The sequence below is a fragment of the Atractosteus spatula genome, chromosome 8, assembly GCF_055471065.1.
Source record: "Atractosteus spatula isolate fAtrSpa1 chromosome 8, fAtrSpa1.hap1, whole genome shotgun sequence".
In the NCBI taxonomy this organism is placed as follows: Eukaryota; Metazoa; Chordata; class Actinopteri; order Semionotiformes; family Lepisosteidae; genus Atractosteus; species Atractosteus spatula.
Genome location: NC_142713.1, coordinates 43,560,870 through 43,585,228, shown reverse-complemented (window position 1 = coordinate 43,585,228; position 24,359 = coordinate 43,560,870). Strand labels below are relative to the sequence as shown.

The window sequence follows — 24,359 nt, the reverse complement described above, 5'->3', positions numbered from 1 at the left end:
ATGTAAGTGAATTGAGCAATTGTCTAGTTTACCTTCTCCTCTTGGAAGGTAACGATTGGCGAGATCTTTGCTGCGTTATTGACACAACACGTTTTATTGAGCAGTCTTGGTAGAAATAAGTGCTGATTGTCCAGAGTCATCGTAAAGCAAAGTGAACTGTGAGGCGCTGGCAGTAACCCAGGCTGCCTCAGATGATGTTCTTTCTTGCAGGTCAGTGAAAAGAAGAAAAAAAGGCATCTACAAAGGGAACATTCACACCAGATTGAAGGTGGTTTAAGACATGGACAGTGCGCTCTTCCACACATCGGCAATACTTGGTTCACCTTCAGTGGCAGAAAATTTATCCGCTGGAGAAAACATGATCGCTACAGCCAAGCCTCTTGCTTTCTCGATCGAAAGGATAATGGCCAGGACACCAGAACCAAAGTCAGTACCTCTTCCAAACTTGTTTCAAACGCCTATGAACAAGGCAGACCCAAAGCAAGTTCTGCACTCCTCCACGCTCCCATGCATGATACCGTTTGTGCCACTAGCGTACGAAGCTGGTCACAAACTGAGCGTCACTGGATCAGAACCAAGAAAGAACCATTTAGACTCGTCTTCCTATATCCCTAATGATTTATTAAGTATTGGTTTAAATTACAAAGGTGAACTATCAGATGGAAGTTCGTCAATAGGACAATATAAACTTTTTCGACCACGAGTGGTAAACCAGTCTTCTTTTCATGCTATGGGAACATTGTGCTATCTAAACTGCGGAGAAAACCCCTGTCCCCCACCTGCGAGTATTCTTAACATTCATCCAATGGCTTCGTATCTTCTTAACTCTCCACTTAACCCACGCCAGAAAGCTTTTCTTTCGGAGAAAAACAAACTCGTTCCTGCTGTGGAAAGGTACCAGTCTGGGGTTGCCTTTAAAGACTTATCACAGACCCAGCTGCAGCACTATATGAAGGAAAGCGCACAGATCCTCTCTGAAAAACTATTTAAAAACTCTTCAAAACTTACAACTGGATCCCCAAGCAACAAGCCGAAGGTTTTTACCTGTGAAGTTTGTGGGAAGGTAAGTTCTAACTACTAAGTTTTCAATATTTACAGTATGTGTCACCACTAAGGATATTTCAGAAAGAATACAGTGTATTTTCCCCAATTACAGGTGTTTAATGCACATTACAATTTAACCCGTCATATGCCAGTGCATACCGGCGCAAGACCTTTCGTCTGCAAAGTTTGTGGCAAAGGGTTTCGGCAGGCAAGCACGCTTTGTCGGCACAAGATCATCCATACACAGGTAATAAATATTTTCTAAATTATTTTTACAGAATTTAAAATAGTTGTTCTCATTTCTTATTTAGAGTACACATGAGAATGCACCCGAATACAGTATATAAAATGCGAAATGGAGAGAGTCTACTTATAAGTCTTACAGCTTGTCTAAGATTGTGAAATTGAAATATTTTGTGTCGTGCGATCTCTCCACTTTTAAATCGGGAAAATGGGTTGCGCTTCGATGGAAACAAGTACACGGTTTCTCCTTTAAACTTATTTTATCTTTAAATTTAGCATGTTGACACCATTAGTTTTGATTGCACATCTTATCTGTGGCATTCGGTGTAAAATATTTTTTACTTTCGTTTGCATTGCAATTTTTATCGCGTTTTAATATCCGGAGAAGGAATAACGTAGCGTGGTGAACCTTTGCATCTCATGTGCTTACTATACCTGCCTTATTTTTTTCTACAGGAAAAACCCCACAAGTGCCACCAGTGTGGGAAGGCGTTCAACCGAAGTTCCACTCTGAACACGCACACAAGAATTCACGCCGGTTACAAACCATTTGTTTGTGAATTCTGCGGCAAAGGATTCCATCAAAAAGGTGAGAGAACCTGGCGTTTAACAATAAAGAAAACACAAAATGGTCGTTATGATGTTTCTTGAACTCCTCAAATCAGCAGTTAGCTAAGGCTGTGGTACGCTTGTGATAGCTATTTCTTAGCTGGTTAGTTTGAGTATATTTTGTTCGTTATAACTGAAGAGCTAAAAACAAAGGACTATGTTATTCCAATAATTGCGTCGACACAAACTGTATTACTATTGTTGTTATTCCTATAGGATCACAATGTTTAAATTTTGGAGGCTAAACGACTCTTTTGCTATTGGTAAACTAGTAACTTACTGATCCACAGTTCTCACCCAGTTATTTAATTATTATTATTATCATCATTATTATTATTGTAGTGTATTAAGTCTATTAGCTGCATTTTTGGCATAAAATTTCAGCTATATTTAAGATGGTTTTTCCATTAACACTTATTTTGTTGATGAATGACTGAAGGTGCATCGTTCTCCAAACATCTTGTAAATATGCTACACATAGTCATATTTTCTTTGTTTTTCTTAATTTCAGGAAACTACAAAAATCACAAGCTGACGCACAGCGGGGAAAAACAATTCAAGTGCAATATCTGTAATAAGGCCTTCCACCAAGTTTACAATCTGACTTTTCATATGCACACCCATAACGACAAGAAACCTTTTACGTGCCCCACCTGTGGAAAAGGATTTTGTAGGAACTTTGACTTAAAAAAACACATCAGGAAACTACACGACATTTCCCCGGGATCTCAGACAACATCGGGTAATAAGGGAGATCCTCATCCAAATCAGTAAAATGTCTGGGTTAAGTTCCCTACTAAATGAAAAGATATTTTTGCATGCAACTTTATTTGTGCGATGTGATCGTTGTGGACTGTAGAAACCCCAGTGGATACACTTAAGAAACTTTCGTAAAAACAAAATATAAATACCCTTATTAATTTTCGTTTTATCTCAGGTTTAAGGATGTAAAACAAAGCTTTGTAATATTTATTTTAATTTGTATCTTATTAAATGCTACGATAACTTAACAAATCTTAAATGGTATGAATATATTATCTGTTGTGGTGATTCTGGTATGCTGCAATTGCCTGAATATGGTTCATTATTTATATTATGGTTATTATAATAATTACTACACTGGTCATTGCTTATAAATTAATCATTGTTTTTATTTCATATAAATTATATATGCAATGTCTCATTGCCGGATGATGTTGAGTGTCAGTTGAGTATGCTGGCAAAGAGGCGCACAACATACACAACGGAAAAAGGATAAAACATTTAAAAGTGTTATGGTGAAAATAATAAAAATGTTTTACGCCTAATATGTCTCAGATGCTCTTTTCCTGATTAAACATGGAATTTTCTATGTATATTTAAATAACTTTCTTAGAGCAAAATGTATGTAGTCGAATAACTATAGACTGGGGACGGGGGAGGAGCGGATATTTAGTTTTTAAATACTGATAATAATCATTTAACCACTAATATGTTTGCACACTGTTACAGTATATGCGCTTTTAAGAATGGGTACAGTCTTAGAAATATACAGTACTGCACAACCTAAATGTACCTGTATAGTATCTTACGAACAAAGGAAAATGGCCATTCAAGTAGAATATTCCACAGTATTTTTACCTAATCTGAAATATTTTGTTAAAATCAAAACGTGAAAGAAAAGCAATGTCATAAAATTTATTGATATGCACGACAAATAATCTGTCATCTCTGTTATACATAAATCATTCTGATGTTTCATCAGACAGCCCGCAGATTAGAAGTTATGAATGAAATAATAAACGTAACAGTTACCAATAAGAATATTAGCAATCAATAGTTTATTGTCAGGTATATTCAGGAAATCATTGTTTTTAGTTTATATTTATTAATGGTTGAAAATACATCTTAAACTGTGTAATTATAATTGATAATGATTATGTAAAGTGTTACAGATGAATTTTTCATGTTTCGTTTAAATGGGTTATAATTGAGTATTCCACTTATCTTGTTCTTATTTCATGAATATTGGTTAAATCAGAAAAACAACTAGAGTATCTTTAAATGAGATTTTTTTTATTACCGGACTAGAAACAGGAGATTTGGAAATTTTGTCTGTTATCAGAAAGCCGCTTGTCGTTGTGAGAGTGACAACAATCTGGATCCTGTCCCCGGAGCACAGGGCGCAAGACTGGACATGACTGCTTTCACTGTGGACTAGTATCACGGAGATATTGACAATTTTGCATAGCCCATTAAATCTACCCTGGATGTTTTTGGAGAGGAAAAATGGTGCGTACGGCGAACACGGGGCGAACGCAAACTCCAAAGAGAAGTTCCAGACGGGAATCAAACTGGGTGCCATAAACAGCCTTAACAACCATCGTGCCATCCCGATTTATAGTCGTCATCATCATCATCACTGTAATTCAGGTTTAAATGTTTAAAGTTCAAAAGAAAAGCTTTAATGTTAATGTCAGTAGTTCACCTGCTTCCGCTTAATAGATATGGGAAAATAACTTGTAAAAGCATTGTTACCAACTGAAACTGGAACTGATAAACAAGTTTGCTGTTGCCATTATGCTGGAAATGTCTCCCTCTTGCGGAATTTAAGAGAAACGCTACAGGGGTTTAGTACGCGTTCCTGTGTTCAGTTTATGCCTCTTTAACAAAATAGGTTTTGTAGACTTTTGTCTGCTTCTTTGTGAAATGGACATTATGAATAAAGTCATAATAGCCATTCTAAAGTGAATAAAATAAATTGTCAGGCACCCCAGTTCCAATTTTGCTGCACAATGAATAAAAAATAACGCATGTGCCAAATTACTCTATTTTTGGCTGCTTAAATTGGTCGATTTTTGTTTCATTTTTTTCAATTGAAACTGAATACATTGAAAATGGTCTTTACTGTCCCCCAACATCAAGAAGCGCCTTCACCCTAACCTTAGTGTGTAATAGAGTAATTTGATCTGCAGAGGGTCAAAGGTTGCTGATGACGATAAAGTAAAATGTCAGAACATGATCTTCATGAACATATTGCAGCAGGTAGAAACATAATGAATATTGTGGGAGGTTAAGAGCTGACTGACTTTGAATGGTGATTGACTCTACAAAGAACTTCTGAATGTTTCTGAATAGGTAAGTGTATCAATGGTGACAAGCAACTCTATTTGAACATCAGTTATCAAACAAGATTTAGTTGTTTTATTGAGAGCTCATGTATTCCTTACTCTCAGCACAATCCCAAGCGTACAATTATGGTGACATATCTGGGGTGTCAACATCTAAAAAGCAGAACTGGAGGCCATGTGAATCACATGTCTCAGGGTCATTATGTGGAGGTCAAAAAGCTCAAGCAATGACTCGTATGGCACCATATACAGTATGACGTGGCTCTGAGAAGACACTTGCAATATAAAATGATACAGTTGTATCATTGATACAGTTAACTGCTACCATCAAAAAACACTGTTAGACACAGAACAGCAAGGATGCAGAGGACTGCCAGTGTTAGCACTAAATAGAAGATCATTGACAGACCATTGATGCTGTTTCAGTACTGTGGCACAGCTGTAAACCAGACACAGGGGATTAGAGAAGGTTATGTTTCTTTGCATGCTGTATGAGCTGCCTGGAGAAAGCCTTGCAAGAAACTTAGAAATGAAAGAAAAATATTTCAACAAGTAAAGAGGGTTTTAGGTTTAAATGTAAAAAAGGATGTACAAGTCTGCAAGATCATTTATATACTGTTAGGCCATTATATAAATGAAATATAAGTGAAACATCAGTCAAAAGGCATTATTTAATCTCAGAGGCAGAGACAACAAAAGATTCAAAGACAGGTAGCCAAGAATACATTGTTATCATGTGTATATAACTGTTTTTAATTATAATAATGTTCAGCACAACCTGTACACAGAAGTAAAATAATATTATAGACAGAAAAAAAACATGGCCTGAAAAACCTTCTATACACTTCTAATTTTGTTAGTAGTGTATGACCGAGAGAATTTCATATTCTTTCTTTACATTTATTTGTACCATCTGTAAGGAGTTAGTTTTTTATAAGAAAGTACCTTATGTAACAAAATCCCTCATATATGTAATATCTCCATGTACAAGTAAGAAATACACATAATATATAGTGTTAATAGAAAAGCTTGGGGATGGAATTGGAACTATATATATTATCTTGTGTCTGTAATTACTCAGTTCACCTGATATTTTTACTGTCATGTCAGATTAAAAGAAATGTGAAGTTAATTTTGAAAACAAAACCTTGATAACTACTGTTAAAGGCACATTTACTAAGTTAAATAAATCAGGGAATAGTAGTTTAAAACTAAGGGCACCAACATGTACAGTATGTGTGTGAGAGTTCGTTGCAGATTATCATTTTGTTCTTTACTAAAGTCACCAATCAGCAGAAAAATGAATAACATTTTGAATAACACCGTAAAATGGTGTTTCCATTTAAAAAAATTCCCCAAACCTTAGATGTCTGTTCACAAATGATTTAAATAATTTAATCTATTTAATAGATTTTTTTTATCAATTTTACTATATAGTATTTTTATCCATCATATTTATTTTTATATTCTCAGTTTGCTGCATTGTAAAAGTCTGTGTATGACCGATTTAGCAAGTAAACATTTTCTATCAAAACTCGTATTCTGATATTCTGTCAAACAGTATATTTGAATGTCTGATTGGATTTGAATAATTTTCATGTGAGTGTCTGCTTGTGTGTGCATACAATGAGCAACTCATATTCACACAAAAAATGGATCTTTTCATTAACTTAAAATTAACTTCCTACTAGCGATTTGAGAGTGGGGATATAGAACAATTAAACTGAAAAAATAAATACAAAAAATTTATGAACAGGTAAGCAAAACACACAGATTACAGTATGCCCTAATGGCAGACTGCAACTGTATGACTGCATGCAGAACAAAACTAAAAACCAAGTAAAATTAAACTATTTCTTCTGCCTGTTCAAGAGGTAGAGTGTGCCTCCCAGTGACTGCCCAGGAAATGAGAGGACGGAATGCAATCTCCTTCCTCTATAGGTCAATCAGTCACTCAAGCCTCCACAGCAGGCCAACTTACAGCCTAGTTAAGCCTGTGCTTGATTTAGCATAGTGCTCTGCTCAGTGAACTGTTTGGTGGTAAGAGTTGTGATTTGGGGAACCACTTTCCTCAAATGTTGTTGACTGCCATTGTTCCTTTTTACCTTATTATTTATTATCTGACTACTTATTTTCCAAGCATGAAATATACCTTTTAAGCTATGTTTTGGTTGTATACAGTACATTTCTAACAAACGAGCCTCTCACCCAAAGAAGGCTCCACGGCCAAAACGTTGCGTTTTCTTTCTTCTGTTTTCAGTATGGAATAAACCTTTACTTGTTCCTTTGCAGCCTACGCATGCTGACGCAGCTACCCACCTGAACTACATTTCTAACAATATTCTTATAAAGCATTTAGTAACTCACTTGTAAGATAACTTAAAGAAGTATTTATTCCTTTAATATCTCTGTTTAAAAAAAGAAATTTGAAAAGCAAAAGATTTTGATAAAAAAGTCAGAATTTGTGTCTCCAGTGTAATCCTGTATGTAATAACACAATTAATCGTTTCACACTGTGATGTCAAAAAGAGAAAGAGTCAGCAAATAAAACTTTATAGCTTATTTCTAAATATAGGGATTCATCACTCACTTTAAGTCTGTGATGTTAAAAAAATTCTGAATAGGGTCAGCAAGCATCGTGTATTTTATTATGGATCAAATATAGCAATGACCAGTCTTTTTAGGTCACTTAACAGTATAATTAAAGAATGTTAGAGCACACTTAGGTCTTTTTCTAAAGACGTTGCTTAAAAGAGTAAAAAGCCTAAAAGCACACACTATTGAACACTCCATTAAAGCACATAAAAATCAGGTTTTAAAAATGTACAGTAGACATACAGTAGTTTGTTTTGAATTTACAAGATAATTAGGTTAGTGTGCCAGATTATGTATATAAAGTGAGATTATAGAATTACAAACAAAGTAGAAGGTATGGTCCAATCAGTCATCTTTAAGAAATAGGTCAGTTCTCAAAATGTATCTAATTTGGTTTAATTTCTTTGACCATTGTTTTCCTAAAGACACTTGTCAGTAAATAGCTGGAGATGCAGGGTGATTTTGGATTAATGTGAAGGAAAGGATTAAATTTGGTCATTCTCAAATACAAAGAAAGCAGTGTAGGATAAGAAATTTAGGGTATTTTAAAATTATTTGTAAGATGTTATGAAGAAACACAGTAGATACAAAAATGGCAATAACAGGAAAGAAAGTTCAACACCATTTGCCATACTTGTATAATATGCAAGCTGGTATAATATAAGCTGGAATTACCATTGCTTCTGAGGTTGCCACTCTGAAATATTAGGTATTTGTTCATTCAACACTGACCTTAAGTAGAAATTACACTGCAAAACTGCAATTTGTCACCACAATGAAATGATTGCATCTACAACCCGATCATGACAGGTCTAATACCGGAATGCTTTGTTGGTCTATATGGTTTCCTACTTTCTTAAAATGGTTGTTTTGAGAGATGTTGAATGATTAATGTTTAGCTACCTGTCTTTTAATAAATTGTGAGATAATGTGGGCTCTTAATTGTAACACTAGAGAAACCTTTAAAGCATAATTCAATTTTCACTCTGTAGTCTATTTTTAATTAACAATGAAATCGTCCTGCATAGGACAAATATGTGCATTTAGTAAGTTTTAATGGACTACCCATTGTTTTAAAATAAATATTTAATTTATCATTATTTATTTTAACTTAATGTAATGGCTGTATTGCTTTTACTTTTTATAAAGCAAGTACTACACAAAGCATGAAACAGATATTACCTAAGCTTCATCTCAAAAACTATTCAATCCTTCACTATTAATTCACATTTCTAAGGTTAGAATGGGATTGCTCTTTAATTGACTACTGTGCATCCTGTTCTGAGTGGCTGGTTAAATGTTTAAATGGAGTATGAGTCATTGGAAACAAACAAGCAAGATAAAAATTCCTTTTTCTATGTAAGGTAAAGTGATGTTAATAAATTATGGGAAATTGCCTGGAATTATAAACTGAAACAATTTTAACATGCTTAGCATTGTTTTCTGCATATCAAATCTATTTCACTGTTCACAATATTGTCTCAGTGTTTACAATGCTGTGTACTGACAGTGTGTCTTACACAGTGAATATTCATATGTGTTTTTCCGATAAATATGACCGGTTAAACATCAGTATTTTTCTATTTTAATGGAAATCACAGAACTGTGACACCTTCATCTTAAAGCATCTTGCCTACAGTCTGACTTATTTCTAAGTCTTTAAACCTATTGACGGCCTCTTTTAATTCAGATACTATCATGTCTTAGTCTGGATGAAGTACATGTAACCATGTGCAAAAAAGAAGCCCATCTACTGTATCTGGTTTGGTTGCTAGTAGTTAATTGAACCATACAGTAGGTATCATCCATTAATATTTTAGTAGTTCAAGCAGGTAGTATTGTCAGCATGTTTAGGCTGCAAAGGAACATGTAAAGGTTTATTCCATGCTGAAAAGAGAAGAAAAGAAACACAATGCTTTAGCTGTGGAGCCTTCTTTAGGGAGCCAAAACGTTTTGTTTCTTTTCTTCTCTTTTCAGCATTTATTTTTTAGTATCAGTTTGACAAGATGACTGCAGGACAGCTGGTTCTCCTGTTACTTTTTTGACTTCAAGGCTAGTTTTCACTTGTGTCATGCGTTTTCTTCCCAGTGTTGGTTTAGAAGAAGTCTACTGGTTTGACTTTATTAATGCCTTTTTAGGATTTCAAATATCTTAATTAGGTCCCTTCAAAGTTTTCTCTGTTCAGGACAAAGCAGGTTCAGCTTGTTAGTGCATGGCTTTCCTTTTAGCACTGGAATGGATTCGGTCACTATCCACTGGACTGTTTCCACAGCAGTGGTACTGTTTGTCCTAATATTGTGACATAAATTGGACACAATATTGTAAATGAAGTCTTAATAGTAAATTGCACAATTTTAACATAACATCTTGTTTGGAACTACTAAACTACACTTGGAACTGTATATCTTGAACCTTTTCTTTTTAATTGCTTACTCACAGTATCGAAAATAAAGCTTCTGTAAATAATGTCTATGTACAATAATTTGTATGAATAATAAATAATATGTTTATGAAAAAAATCTTAATTCTAATCGAATTCTCTTTATTTCTGTCCTGCCTTGTACCCTCTACATTCACTACAGCCCTTAAGAAATAAGATTTTACAGAAAGAGCATGGATATACTGTACTGAAAAAATGAAAAAAATAAAGTATGGCTTTTTAAAAAAGTTGGCATATATTCCAATAAGTTCTTAATGACATTTATATACCTTTTCTTCAGTTTAAATATGTAAATTTAAAAAGAGCACTGTTATTTCATTGTGGTTTGCTGCATATTCTCTTTAATTTATAATGAAAGTGTTTTTGTCTGAAAAATGAATTTCAGTAATAATTCCACTGTTTATCTTGGTTTGAAAAAGTTATAATTGACTACAATTTTCCATTACATTCAAATAAATGTGACCTTGGTATCCACCTTTAAAAGAATTAAAATTCAGTATGTGATAAATTACACAAAATTCCGGCAAAATATATGCAGGGTGCTATTGACAAATTCCCTTCTGCATTCATACATCTATTCAAACTGCAATTGTTATTAACAGCTATTTCATTAAGGCACTTCAGGCCTTCACAATTTAAAACACATAAAGTATTACTTTTCAAGTTAATTGTTAAGGATTTGTTTTCTGGAATCCTGAGACCAGACCTGATTAAGGCCAATAAAACCACTACAGATCATAACAAAACTGTTTAGCTTTGCAGTAAGTTTTGACAGGAAATGCCAAGGTTTGAACTGAATAAATGGAAAACTGACAGAGAATTGCAGGATAATATACCAATGTGAGAGTGGGTATACAGTACATACACACAAGTTGTTAATATATGTAAAATCTTGTTGCTCAACTTTTTCAAAGTAAATCACAGTATGTTATGTTGATTAAAACAAAATGAATTTTGAGCTACAAATAAAAACAACTTTAAAAGGAGTATTTTACAAAAGTTGAAGACAGAAGACAGAAACCTTCAACTTTACCTAGTGTATGGAATGTGAATCCCAATATTCATGCCTTCACTTGTGCAAACACTGTGCTGAGCTTATGCTCTCACCAAAATTGTGCTCATGCTTGTCGCTTTCTGGAAAGAATTGTCTTCTGCTTCCTTCCTCCTTCTGTTAGACCTGGCACTGTCTGCATCCTATTTAACTAGACACAACCTGTTCTTTATGATTTTGTAAATATTTAATATATTCTGATTCTGCAGACAATGAGCTGCAATGAGACTCCACTAATCCCAACTTGCTTTCTTCTAAGACCCCCTCCACCAGGCCATAACTGGTCAATTTATTTCCCATTTTCATTCTCATATAACAATGCAAATTGTTTCCTCTAATTCTAGAGGAATACCAAACTGGACTGGTACCTGCCTGTGTAATGTACTAAAGTATCAACAGCTCTCTTTATATCTTTATATCTGGTATCTGATGTTCTCAGCTGAGCTTTTTTTGAGGGGGAGGAACTGATTCACTTATTTCTGGAATAAGACATTTATGTACAGTATTTCTGCAGTGGTGAGATGGGGATAGTCTTGCTGTTCTTAAGAGATTTCATTTACCATTTGTTCCCTCAGCCGTGTTAGTCATCGCTTAAGTGCATTTGTACTTAAGTGCATCTTGCAAAGTCACATACCATAGGGTTTATCTGAAGTGTATCAAGAATTGTCGTACTGTATCACATTTGTAATAATTAAGATCAAAACAGTGCTGTGTAGATTGTACAGTAAATTGTAAAATGTGAAAGTAATTTACAAATAAAAATGAAAAAATGTAATTTCATAGGATGTATACATTTTTATTTGTATAAAACCAAATTCAAATGGTAGCTGTTTTATCTTTTATATTTCTTGTTCTGGATCACAGTTTGGTTGAAAAGCTCTTGTGTTACTTATATAATAATATAACACACAGCACCATGTTTCTCATCCCTTCGCCAGACCGTGACTTCAGGCCCTGAATCAATGCTGACCAGTCCCTGCCATATATCTTTTATTACCGATTCAGTTTTATTCCTGCTATGAACTGCTTTATAGCCTAAGCAGTTCTGAAAAATTGAAGACCATAAGAAGCTGGTCCTGGATTTAAAACAGGTTGGACCACCAGAATAGAAAACTAATTACTAATGTACTACATACTGTACATTAGAGGATTTCACAATCGATTAATTGTGAATCAGTATGTCTATGTAAAACACACATTACATTTTTAAAAACTTAACTAATAAGTGTAACTTATTTGTGACATGATAGGAATTCCTTAGCTTTTGAACAATAATCAGTCTTACAAGGTTAAAGTATATTTCACTTCTATAATATTTCCTTAAACTTTTATTGCTAATAATTATTGCTAATAACGGGGGGGGGGATACAGGATATATTATTAACATCAGTTTTGTGATGTAACAGTACAGAATGTGCTTGTGCTTTAGTGAAAAAAGTGAAGTGACACAGTGATAAGTTTTTCCAATGGGACTTTGCAGTAATGTACATTGTCCTTTTATCAGTATAGATACCAAATCATAAATATTTTTAATGGAAATGCTCATTTCATTTTGTTCTTGTGTGAAGTACTCAGCTAAGACCTCCAAAAAACTATTTTGATATCTGGTGTTCACTAGGCCTCCAAATGGGGCCATATTATAATTTTTCAACATGAATCTATTGTAGGTCTGATTTGAGAAGAAACATTTAATCTTTCTTAGAAGATTTATTTTGGTCAAGACCCCTCCTCCTAGGTCAATAAGCAGGGGAAAAGTATTATTCCTCCTCCTGTTCCATCTATGACTCTTGGGAATGCTCTTCCATCTAAAAGGAGAGCATGACTGAAATAATTGGTGCATACACCAATAATGTCTGACCACTGGTGACTGTATTCCTGTTAAATAAGTTGCTTCTCCAGCTGCCTCATATTGTTATTATCAATCAGAAACATTTTGGATATGTGGCAGTAACAACCCAGTCTTACTTTCATATCCAGCATACTGACAGAATGAGATGCTACGACCCTACAATGTCTGGTGACCACTAAGCCACTAGACTAGACTCAGGGGTTCCTAAGATTTTAGGAGGATCCTGCTAAAATGTTCTACGTGAAGGCTAGAAATCAGGAGCTTAAATGAGCAGATCTCAGGGAAAGACACACATATGATTAAAAATAGTGCTCTTTATTTTAAAGTGAGACAAAAGCACACCAAAACACAAACAAAAGCCTTGCTCTTCTTCTGGAAGCCTCAACTTCCTGGTTTTAAATGTCACCCGACCAATTGTCTTCCACCAATCGACCAACCAGGCAGCTGAGGATGGCAGGTCATTTCCCATGGCCTGCTGGGGCCAGTGAACCTGCTAGTCAAACCTACTGCCCTCTTACAGATGCACTATGAAAATACAAATAAACTGTATATATACCATATCATATGATCTGTGCCTGGCAAGCTTACAGTCCCCTGTCTCCAGGGTAAGTATCCACATTCAAGTATCCACTGGGAGTCAAACACCTCCCAGTGCCATGAAAACGTGATTGGGACAGCTGGAAGTGCCACCTTCCCCCCCATAACGGGTAATTACCTCATCAGTACCACATACTGTACTTATGCCCAGTCCTGTCCACCAGCAGACAATGTCATTTGAGCTTTCACCCCTGTGTATGGAAGTGCTCCTTGCACAAAGCAACCTGTCTGCTACTTGTCCTGCACTCTGCCTGAACCTGTTATAGCCATCAAATTCTGAGTCTGAGCCAGGACCTGACGAGCAGCCCAAATCATGTTTGCCGGTTGCCAATGACTGGACGATGTTATCAGCAACCTTTTTTTTCTGCGTGACTGTGCAGTGCATCCCCCTTTCAGTGACTGGATTCCTCTGCCTGTCTTACAGATGCAACATTCTCCAGGTCTGCACTGCATCATAACATATCAATGTTGTTATTTGTATTTATAATAAGACGTTAGTTAAGCAAAACATTCTCCAGACTCAGATGATCGACTAGTCTAGCTCTAATTATTATTACCCTTACATTTAATAGAGTTGCTCACAGTAGTCTACAATTACTGCGCTTAGCTTTGTCGTTCTATTATGGATGGGTGCTCCATTGGTGATTTTCTAGTCAAATTTGTACTCCTGTCTTTAGTTACTATTTGAAGAGTATTGCTAATGGCCGATGAATAGCAACTCATGTTTCCTTAATTGGTAGAATCTCAGACCCTAGAAATTTATCTCAAGTTCTTCTAGTATGTTTAACACTTCTTCCTCTTCTGTGTTAATACCATTTAGTATAGAACTTTACCTTTCCTCAGTTTGAGGCATATTGTTCATTTATTGAAGATTGATTTGGTAAAGACCTGAGTAAAGAGGTCATTTCATACTTTAGAATGTGCCTTTCATAATCCAAACATTTCTCATTATACTGTATATCCGTAACTGGTAAAGTATATGTCCCATTTATTCCAATAACAGACTTTTTAATTAATCTCAATTTTAGGTTGCAGTGAAAATGGTTCTTTAATTGCTTGGCTAATTCATTAATTAACCTAATTATATGATCAAAAGGTGATTTTCCAAATAACTACACTGTAAGAGATTGGAATTTTATTAGGCATTCACTTTTAAGAGGTCCTACGAAACTGAATAATTTAGTGCCTTACTTATTTTATGCATGTGTTCTGCATAAGTACATGCAAACACTTCTCTTCAGTCATGAAAAAGATTCAATCCATTACTATGCTAGTATTCTCAAAGGCTAGCTTTGCTTTTTTTAAAGTATTTATTAAATAATGACCACAAATGTAGCATAACGCCAAACAAGAACTTTGAAAGCCTTGTTTGAAAGAGCTAACGTATTATATTAAAATACACCTTCTTGTATCAGGACATGTTTCTGCCAACTTCAGGTTGGAATATTTTATTCTGATTAAGCATTTACTAAAGGACAGGTTCAAGGGTATGGACAAAACACTTCAATTATGCTGCTAGGTAAGAAGAAAAAATGTGTAATAATTAATTAATATCATAATGGCCAAGGAAAAACTTGAAGTACTTAACTAGAAAATGATGAATGGTGCACTTCAAATTTAGAAATAAAGATGTACACAGAAAAAAAACCTTGGAGAGAAGTGTAGAGATCAAAACTAAAGCAATATACATATGTCATCTATGACTAATTCAACAAGAATATGTCTTTTACAGATACTGGGATTTTAATTAATTGCTCTTCCTATGATTACTGATCATTTTAGCATTTTGTTCATTGCTGCCGAATTACACTCAAATTGCAACGCTTTAAACACAAATATGATTATACTCAATGATAAAATAAAAAGACAGGTCCAGTGAGCCCATTTAAGAAAACAAGGAAGCCTTTATGATATAGATTCATACTATGGCATGAAAACAAAATCTGTACATTCTGTGAGCATGAGAGAGGTACTACAGTACAGTACAAATCCATTAAAGTTGGTAAAGGAAAAATGAACAGTAAAGCTTGTGTTGTATAGGTGCTCATAACACATTCATCCAAACATCTCATACCGTAGCAATGGCTTGAAGAATCTAATCGATGCTCTTGAAAAGGTACTGTACAAAACAGATACTGCAAAGCACTGGGAAGTCAAATGTCAACATAGACGAGTACACCTGGGGTCACTTTTGGGATTTAGAGAACTGTATGTATACTGTAAGGAGAATTGGAGGCTGGCAAGGAGTTGAAGATGCAAGATTACAAGTTCAATGAAAGACAAACCATGCATTTAATTCTGTAGAAAAACAAATAATTCCATTATTGTATTCCTGCTTATCATGATTTGTGTTTTACAAATAACTGTTGCTGCCATTTTTGTGAATCCTCACAATATATATACACACACAATACAAAACTGTGGAATTCCACCTTAAAAAGTGTTTAATACATTTAATTTAATATAAGTTCAACGACATATGCAGTAATTGGCAGTAGGGAGATACTTGAATAATATTGATGATGCAAATAATGTCTGAGTTTTTACTGGTAGGTTATTTGAAACATATTGTACAGATACAATAGTCAATCAAGATCAACATTTGCAATAACTGAATTGTTTTAAGAGAAGACCTCATTTGCAGAGAAAACAAAATAAATTATGCTTTCATACTACATAAGTAGATATACTGTAATATACACCAATGCGCATAAACAATGCACTCTTAATAATTTAATTAATACGATAAATTAAGACTACTCTAAATTGAGTAAAAAAAAAAAGTTACAAGCCAGAAAAAAATTAAAATATTTACCGTTAACAATTTTATTAATTCTGTTTTGGTTTGCCAATAATTGATTTTTATACCCACCTAATTTGGAACAGACACTTGTATGTTTTCCCTTTTTGGCTTGTAATTGCAAACCCACGAACTGCACTCAAATTATGATTTTTTTAAATAACATCACTATTAGAATTGTACATTTTTGAGAATATATTGTTATGCCATATGAGTGGCACAGGTTCTAGGCAAGCCCCAAGCACAGAAACACCCTACAACCCCCACACACAAGATTTTAAGTGAATAATAATATTTTATTTAAACAAGTCTTGTACAATGGCAAAAGTAAGCAAAAAAACAGCCCACACTTGGGGAAAATAGAGCTCTTCACATAGCACTACAGGAAGAGTACTTGGACATGACCCTGCCTCTCAGTCTAAGCTGGAGAGGAAAACAATGGCCACAGTGTGGCACTCCAGCTGGTTCTGGGGAAAATTAATAGCAACATACTGCCCTTTTAGACAGAATTGGAGAAAAAGAATACAAACCTTTAGACAAGGAACAGATTCAGGCTGTGTTGGCTGAAGGCTTGGACATCTGACAGAATTCCTCCTTAGACTCAGCTTCTTGTCAACACCATCCTCTCTGCTCTATGGTCCATTTATACTGTCTAGAGCAGGATGTGCAGCTGATACAGCTCCAGCGATTACTGGTGTCCTGTTATCCAGACTGTTATCTGCTGCCATCTTGGGCAGGGCAAAGCTTCAGAAAAAAACATAAATCCATGGGGAAGACACTGCCCCTTGAGGACTTGGGCTTTCCATATTGAAGATTTAAATGTTGTGTCAACATAAACACAAGTAGCCACTTCCAGCTCCGTATTTCTCATTTGGTATTTAGAGTTTGTTTTTATTACCTGCATGAAATTCCCTGCACCTGTCTACGTCATACTGCATAGCATCAGCCTGGTGTTTGAGAAAGATTTGCATCTCAGTTTTATGAAATTTAATACTAGCAAATACAGAGTTTCTAAATAAAGGAATACCAATACATAATTATTCAAACATGCATGAATGAATGCTTAATATGAGCCATGGCCCAAATTAATTTCACAAGACTATCCATAGGTTATTCTATATTGAAATTATTTACTGTAAAATAATCTAGGTGTAGTTTCAGCTGACCTACCACTAGAGGTCATAAAGACTTCTATTGTTTTTGCACATACAGTAGGTGCACATGTGGTGCATTGACTGATTAATTAGGTAACAGGTGAAGACTGAAAGATATATTTTCAAAAGAGGTTAAATTAGACAAGTTTGGTATATAAAGGCACTACTGGTGGTAGTTGGTGTTGGGTTGGTTTAAATTAAAGTAAGACTTACAGTATTTTGTGTATAGAGAAGATTTGGTTAAATAAAGTGTCCTAACCCCGTTACTTTGTTGTCCATTGGGATTTCTGTGTGCTAAGACCTCATGAGCTGCCTGTGCAGAGGTAGGCATGTCACATTTGAAGGCTTCTATGGGATTAGTTTTGAAAGAAACGGAGGAAAAATTAAAGGAATGTAGCGCCCTCGCCCAGTGTTGAGGAGGAAGCGCACCCAGTCGCTGAGGGTACTGCAAAGCAGGCTGGGAGTTGTAGCTAGGGGGAGTCTGGGGGTCCGTAGGATGACCAGCAACTGACCTTGCTTATGTAAATAGACCTGTTAGCTAAAGTGTTCTCTGAAGCTTAGTGTCCCATAAGTTAAGTGTGTAGTGTGTGTTAAAGAGTTATCACCCTAAAACTTTGTATGTGTTCCCTTTATCCCCTAATGTGTGTGTAAATCCTGTAGGAGAGTTCTTGTAAAAAAAAATTAAGGTGCTTGTGTATCTATATTGTCTCCTCGTGTCTTTTCCTGAACAAACCCATAGTTGTTACAGGAACATACCTCAAACCTTTTTGAAGGAAAAAAAAGAGCTGCTTGACAGGAACGGAAGGAATGGACTAGGACCACTGGTCATTTGACCATTCTCTGAGCCCATCTAGATCTGACACTTGCTAAGCAAAATCGGTTGGAGAGGGTTCTCATTACCAAAGCCATGTTTCAACATAGTCAGGGGAAAGGAAAGGAGAGAGGGAAGTAGTGCAACTAGAAAAGGAAATCGAACAACAAGTTGATTCAGTGGCAGACAAGAATAATGGAAACCCTGCAATTGCTTTTCTCAGGAGTTACCCTGGACAAAGAAGAGTAAAACTGGCTGCTGGGTTTCATACAACCACAAGAAATTCTCAACCAGACTGCCATGGAAAGTCCAGACCTGAAGGAAAAGTTCAAGGAGAGGGAAGAGGCTCAAACTTTAATGTTAAAAACAGAGTGTCAGCAATACAAACGTGTTCTGGCTGAGAGAAAAAGAACCATAGAGAACCAATGGGTCTTCTGGTAGAATGGGGTGACTTAATGACCTTTGACATGACAAAACCAGAGATGTGGGAGATGCTACCTGCCACCACTCCTCTCGCTATAGTGTTCAGTGGAAAGAGAAGAGAGTGTCTTCAAGGTTCCAATGACACTGCTCTCTCTACAGTCTCTCAATGATGGAGGTGGTAGTGTCCCTGAGGTGACAATGAAGTTGCTCTCCACACAGGCTCTGGTGACTCGGGTAAAGAGTGTCATGGAGACAACAACACTGATATTCTCCCTGTAGTCTCTATCCATGGAGGAAGCAGTTGTGTGGATGGTGAGGGGGATATACAGTACGTACAGTCCCCATCCTGGGGGACTCCTGTTGCCAGTGTTGCCAGGGTGAAAATTGAAATTTGTAGTCTTCAGCCTTAAACAGGAAGATCCATGCAGGAAGACATTTAACCCTGAGGGAAGCATGGGGACTAGTCACATTTGACCTGCCACCGGCGAGGCGGGTTGTTACCCTCTCCATGTGTAAGAATAAAAGGGGGTGAGGAATGCGGCAGGGTGGCAGTAATAGAAATAGTAGTTTCAGCTGACCTGCCACGAGAGGTCCTTAGGGTCTCTATTGTTTGTACATAGGGTCACACGTGGTGCTTTAATTAGATACAGTAATTGGTGAAGGGCTGAGATCCACATTTTTACATAGGCTTAATGTAGATTAGTCCATTCATCCATTTTCTAAACACTTCATCCATTTCAGTGTTGGGAGGAGCTGGAGCCTATCTCAGTGGGCAATGGGTGCAAGGCAGAGTACGCCTGGAAGGGGATGTCAGTCCATCGCAGGGCAGACACATAGACAAAAACATACACTCACACCCACAACTAGGGGCAATTTTCCCAGAAGTCAACTAGGAAACGAGAACACTCAGAGGAAACCCATGCAAACATAAGGAGAACACACAAACTCCACGCAGATAGCACACTGGGTCCAGAATTCAGCCCAAGGCCTGAGTACTGTGAGGCAGCAATGCTAACCATGGTGCCGCTGTGCTCGCTGTATAGATTAGTTTGGTATATAAGAGGCCTTGCGGCAGTAGTTGATTTGGGATTGGTTTAGAGTAAGTCTTGCTATGTGTACAAAGATTTGGCTAGTCTCTCCTTTCACAAATACTATGCTGTCCATCATGATATCCGTTTGTTCAGACCTTACAGGCCACTTAAAGGTAAGCCTGTCACAGTTAACATAAGGGAAAAATGTAAGTAGGTTTAATTGAACGTAGTACAATGCCTTGCAAACATTTTCAGACCATTTTCCAGTTCCTATACTCTGTTGCTTTGTATCTGGCAGTCATGAGACAGTACTTTGAAGTAGTGACTAAAATTTGTTAAGTACAAAACCTACTCCACACGTTCAAAGCAAGAAACAAAAATAAAGAAATATATAAGAAAAACAACTGTATAAGTCACGGTGACACAAATATCCAAACCCTTTGCTGTGACAAAACCTAAATCAATTTAGGTACATAAAGTTACTTTAAAACTATCAGAGTGACCTTTGTGTCTAACAACAGACATTCACATAATATTACAATAAATAACACCTCTCTCAGTAAGCCTCCTCAACCAGGTGGTGAATGAAGACCTGAGAAGCTTCCTAACCAATTCAGATACTGTATATAAGTTGTATGAAGGTGGCAACCAGCAGGAAGGGCCTAAAAATGTCAAAGACCCTTAACATCTCTTTGAGCATGGTGAAGCCATTCATTAATGGCTATCACCCAAACACTGCCTGGATCAGTCTTTTTCTCTTAAATAAGCAGTTGGGCCTGGGGAAAACTGGTTAGGGATGCTACCATGAGGCCAACATAAGAATCCTGTGGCTGTGACAGGAGAAAATGTTCATGGATCAGAAATATTCCATAAAGGACTCTTGAGTGGTATTGAAAAAAAAACATTTTTTATCCTTCATGGGGTTTGCAACAAAGCACCTAACATATATTGAAAAGACAAAACAAGAGCTTTTTGGACAAAATAGAAAGTGTTAACATAAACCCAACATAAACTGACAGTGCTGACATAAACCCAGCACAGTGCTTTACTCTGTTTAAAATGTCCATTGTCAAGCATGGTGGTGGCAACATTATGTTATGTGAAAATCCTCCTTAATTAACAAAGTATAAAATAAATGCATTTTGTTTTTGTACATAATAAGGAGTTTTCAAATGCAACTGATCACATCTCATATGATTGTAGTAACTTGAACAGAGAAAAACAATCAAAGCTAGATAAGCTCATTCATTTTTTAATGATATAAAAGAGACCAATTTATTGTGTAGTATTATAGTTCAGGAACGTTTTGCTAATTTCAACATGAATTTCTTGGTACAGTACAAATTAAATTATAGAACAATAACCAGCAAACTGTAACACTACATAGTGGTGCATGCTTCCAGTAATAATGTAAAAACACATAGAATGCATTAATGATTAGTATTTCAAATATAGGGACTGTAAATATAGCTTCTGGACACAGACTTCCTGGTGGTTTTCTAGTTTGGGTGGAAGAATATTGTGATTGTAAAATAAGTTACAGTTATGGGATTTTTTCTTCTCCCTATATCACCTACTGTACATGTATGTTAATCTGAGAATTTGTTGCTGAGTATAACCTTGTTGAAACAAAGCTTGAATGATTCTCTCTCTTAAAATAATATGAAATTCAAAACAATCAGCTAAATACAAAGATACACTTGATTTTTTTTGTTCTATTGCCATTTTAAAAGGTTTATCAGGATCTCTCTTATGTGTCTGCTTCTGATTTAACACCATTCATGCTGGTGACTATTCCTATGACTGCTAATTCCACCTCAACATGCAGCTGAAACAAATATATGTTTTATTTGAATTAAAAGAGACACATAATATACATGGGTTTTGTTTTGGAATTTCAAAAATAATTGGTCCCTTCATGGGTTTGTAATCAATAGAATTCATAAGATGCATTGCCTTGCAAATGTATTCACACTTCCTATGGTGTCCCATTTTGTGAAATTACAAAATAATGCATATACAGTATATCTAAGGGTTTAAATAAATTAAAAAAGTTTAAATAAGTTATAGCAAGTGTCAGGAAAAAATAGAGAAAAGAGAAATATAAAAAAGAAAAATAAAATATGTTGATTATAAAAGTGTTCAGATCTGTGAGCTCAATATTGGAAACACCTTTTGCATTTACAGGTATTCTTGGGCAGGTTTCTGCCAGCTTTGCACATTGACATGTTGTAATTCTTGGCTATTCTTCTTTGAAAATGTCCTCAAGCCCTATCAAGTTGCTTGCAGATTGCTTATAGACAGCAATTTTCAAGTCTTTCCTCAGATTCTCAACAGGATTCAAGTCAGAATTTTCTGGTCCAGTTAAATTATTGGCCTTGTGTTCAATGTCATGTGGATCAATGTCATGTGATTTTCAGTCCTAGTTTTCAGCCTGAAGCAGGTTTTCATTTAAGATTTGCCAGCACTTTGCACCACCTATGTTCTTGTCAGTCTTGACAAGCTTCCCAGTATCTACCAATGAAAAGCAGAACTATAACATAATCCTACCATCACCATGCTTGACAGTAGGAATGGTGTTGACTGAGTAAATGCACTGCTGGTTTGTATGAGATGTAGCACTTTGCATTCAGACCAGAATGTTTCTGTTTTATCCTGCTGGACCAGAAAACCTTTTGCCACAGTTTTTCAGTACAACTTAGGTCCTTTGTTGCAAACCAAATGTTGGATATGAGATTTCTTTTTCAGTTCCACACAAGCCCCCTTTATGGAATGACTGGGATATTTTCGACCCATAAGCAACCAAGGCTCCTTTCTCAATCACTGAACTCTGTAACTCTTTTAAAGTTGCTGTTAGGCTTACTGTGGCATCTCTAAGTAGTTTCACTTGGTTCTACAAAGTGTCTGGTTGCTGTTCACTTCTTAATGATCCACTACAGCATGCACAAAGAAATACTGAAGGTTTTTCATATTTTTTTACTATTCTGCTTTGTATCTTCATACAGAGTTGTTTAGGAGGGTTTTTGATCTTCATAGTTAAGTCCTTGTTACATTTTTCTCTCCTTGTTCCCATTGACCAAAAGTCCTTCCTGCACAGGCATTCGTTAATTACCACACAGCTGAGAGGTGATGTGGAATTGAGATACAGTGTTAGTTGGATATGGGTTAGTGAGTTACATATCTAACTTGGCCTCAGACTGAGTAGGGGGTCTTTAAAACAGGGTATGAATACAGCTGTCCATCTGCATATAGCCAGTTAAGCAATTAACCCCGAGCAGTTAGCTCTGCCCATCAAAGACATCAAAGGCACACTTCTGCATACTCTACACACATACAGCACACAGAGACAAAAGAAACTGGAAGACTCACAGTTGCTTGAAGAGGAATCAGACACCAGGGACTCTAAAGAGAGTAGTGAGGAAGGCTTTAGTATTGTTTTCTTGGTCCCCACCCAAAGCTGGACTTGGAGAAAACAACAGTTCTGGGGGAGGTGGGATGACTGGGAGTATGAGACCATGTCAAAGAACCACCAAAATGCTATCAGGAGTTTCATCCTTTCTTTTGGTATGGTGGAAGGAGGCATACCTGGTCACCGAACGGAAATGGTTTTGAAGAATGATTCTACTGAACTTTTCATTTGGGACACTGGGGTTTTGGTAACTGGGGTCCATGGGATTCTTGTGCCGTTCTAGAATGTGTCTCTTGGAGGTACTTTTGTGTGATAGGTTCTGTTTGGGTAGAACGGTAGAACTGTAATTGCTAGATTGTCCTGGAAGATAAAAAGAACCTGTTGCAGGAGAAAAAGGGTCCAAGCATCCTTCTAATTTCTAGGTGGCATAGCTGGGTACTCACCTTGTTATAGTAACATGTCTTGATGAAGTAAGGTTAAATTCTTATACTAACTGGGGAAGATCCAGCAACACTACCACAAAAGGTAGTTCAGTTCCATCATAATGAATGTAATAAACAAAATATGTAGATGTATAAAATATTTTGCACGACTTGCTTAGCTGAGGGAATGATAACCTATCCATGTGGATAAGCTGCCCAGATCCCCTTCATTATTATGAGGTGTGAGTTAGAGTTTGCTGCAAGGGTGTACTTGGGGAGGTGGGAGGTGTAAGAAAGATAACTGAACATAAATCCTAGTGCACGATATATGTATAGCACATTTGTGAAAGGAAATTTTGTGAGATTAGCATTTCATCTTACTCACAAAATTCTGTTATAAACTCCACTGAATAGTTTAGTATGCAGCTCCGTCCCAGATCAGCAGTACGATCAGTATGAATGGATAAATGCATTCATATAAGGAACAAGAACAGCTTAATTCTCTAAAAATAAAGCGTTTCCACCTTCATATTTTTCTTTTTTAGCGTGGAAAAATCTGTTCTTCAGCAGCTCGCAATCTAATGCAGTTCCCTGGCTTTTAGTGCGGGAATATGTTATCTATTATTACTAGTATTAAGCCTATTACTTTCTTTTATACACCCTAGTTGTCTAGCAAAGGACTGTGGAACAAGAACAAATTCAAGGAGTGAGAAGTTATAAATCAGCCTAAAATTTACCTAACGTGACCTTCTGAAAAATCTGGAAACAGAA

The 24,359-nt window shown here is 36.1% G+C and overlaps 1 protein-coding gene across 1 annotated transcript; it reads left to right on the top strand.

The window, feature by feature from the left end:
• Positions 1–280: 280 nt before the first annotated feature.
• On the top strand, positions 281–2,670 carry fezf1 (FEZ family zinc finger 1). The gene is made up of 4 exons (XM_088924089.1): positions 281–1,063; positions 1,157–1,291; positions 1,744–1,876; positions 2,408–2,670. The coding sequence occupies exons 1-4, from the start codon at positions 281–283 to the stop codon at positions 2,668–2,670; spliced, it is 1,314 nt and encodes a 437-aa protein (XP_088780215.1).
• The last annotated feature ends 21,689 nt before the right edge of the window (positions 2,671–24,359 follow it).

Bases quoted from the DNA above. Each gene is read 5' to 3' on its own strand.
- fezf1 (XM_088924089.1), top strand. From the start codon at position 281: ATGGACAGTGCGCTCTTCCACACATCGGCAATACTTGGTTCACCTTCA. The intron at 1,064-1,156 runs GTAAGTTCTAAC...CCCCAATTACAG, and splicing joins CCTGTGAAGTTTGTGGGAAG to GTGTTTAATGCACATTACAA. The intron at 1,877-2,407 runs GTGAGAGAACCT...TCTTAATTTCAG, and splicing joins CAAAGGATTCCATCAAAAAG to GAAACTACAAAAATCACAAG.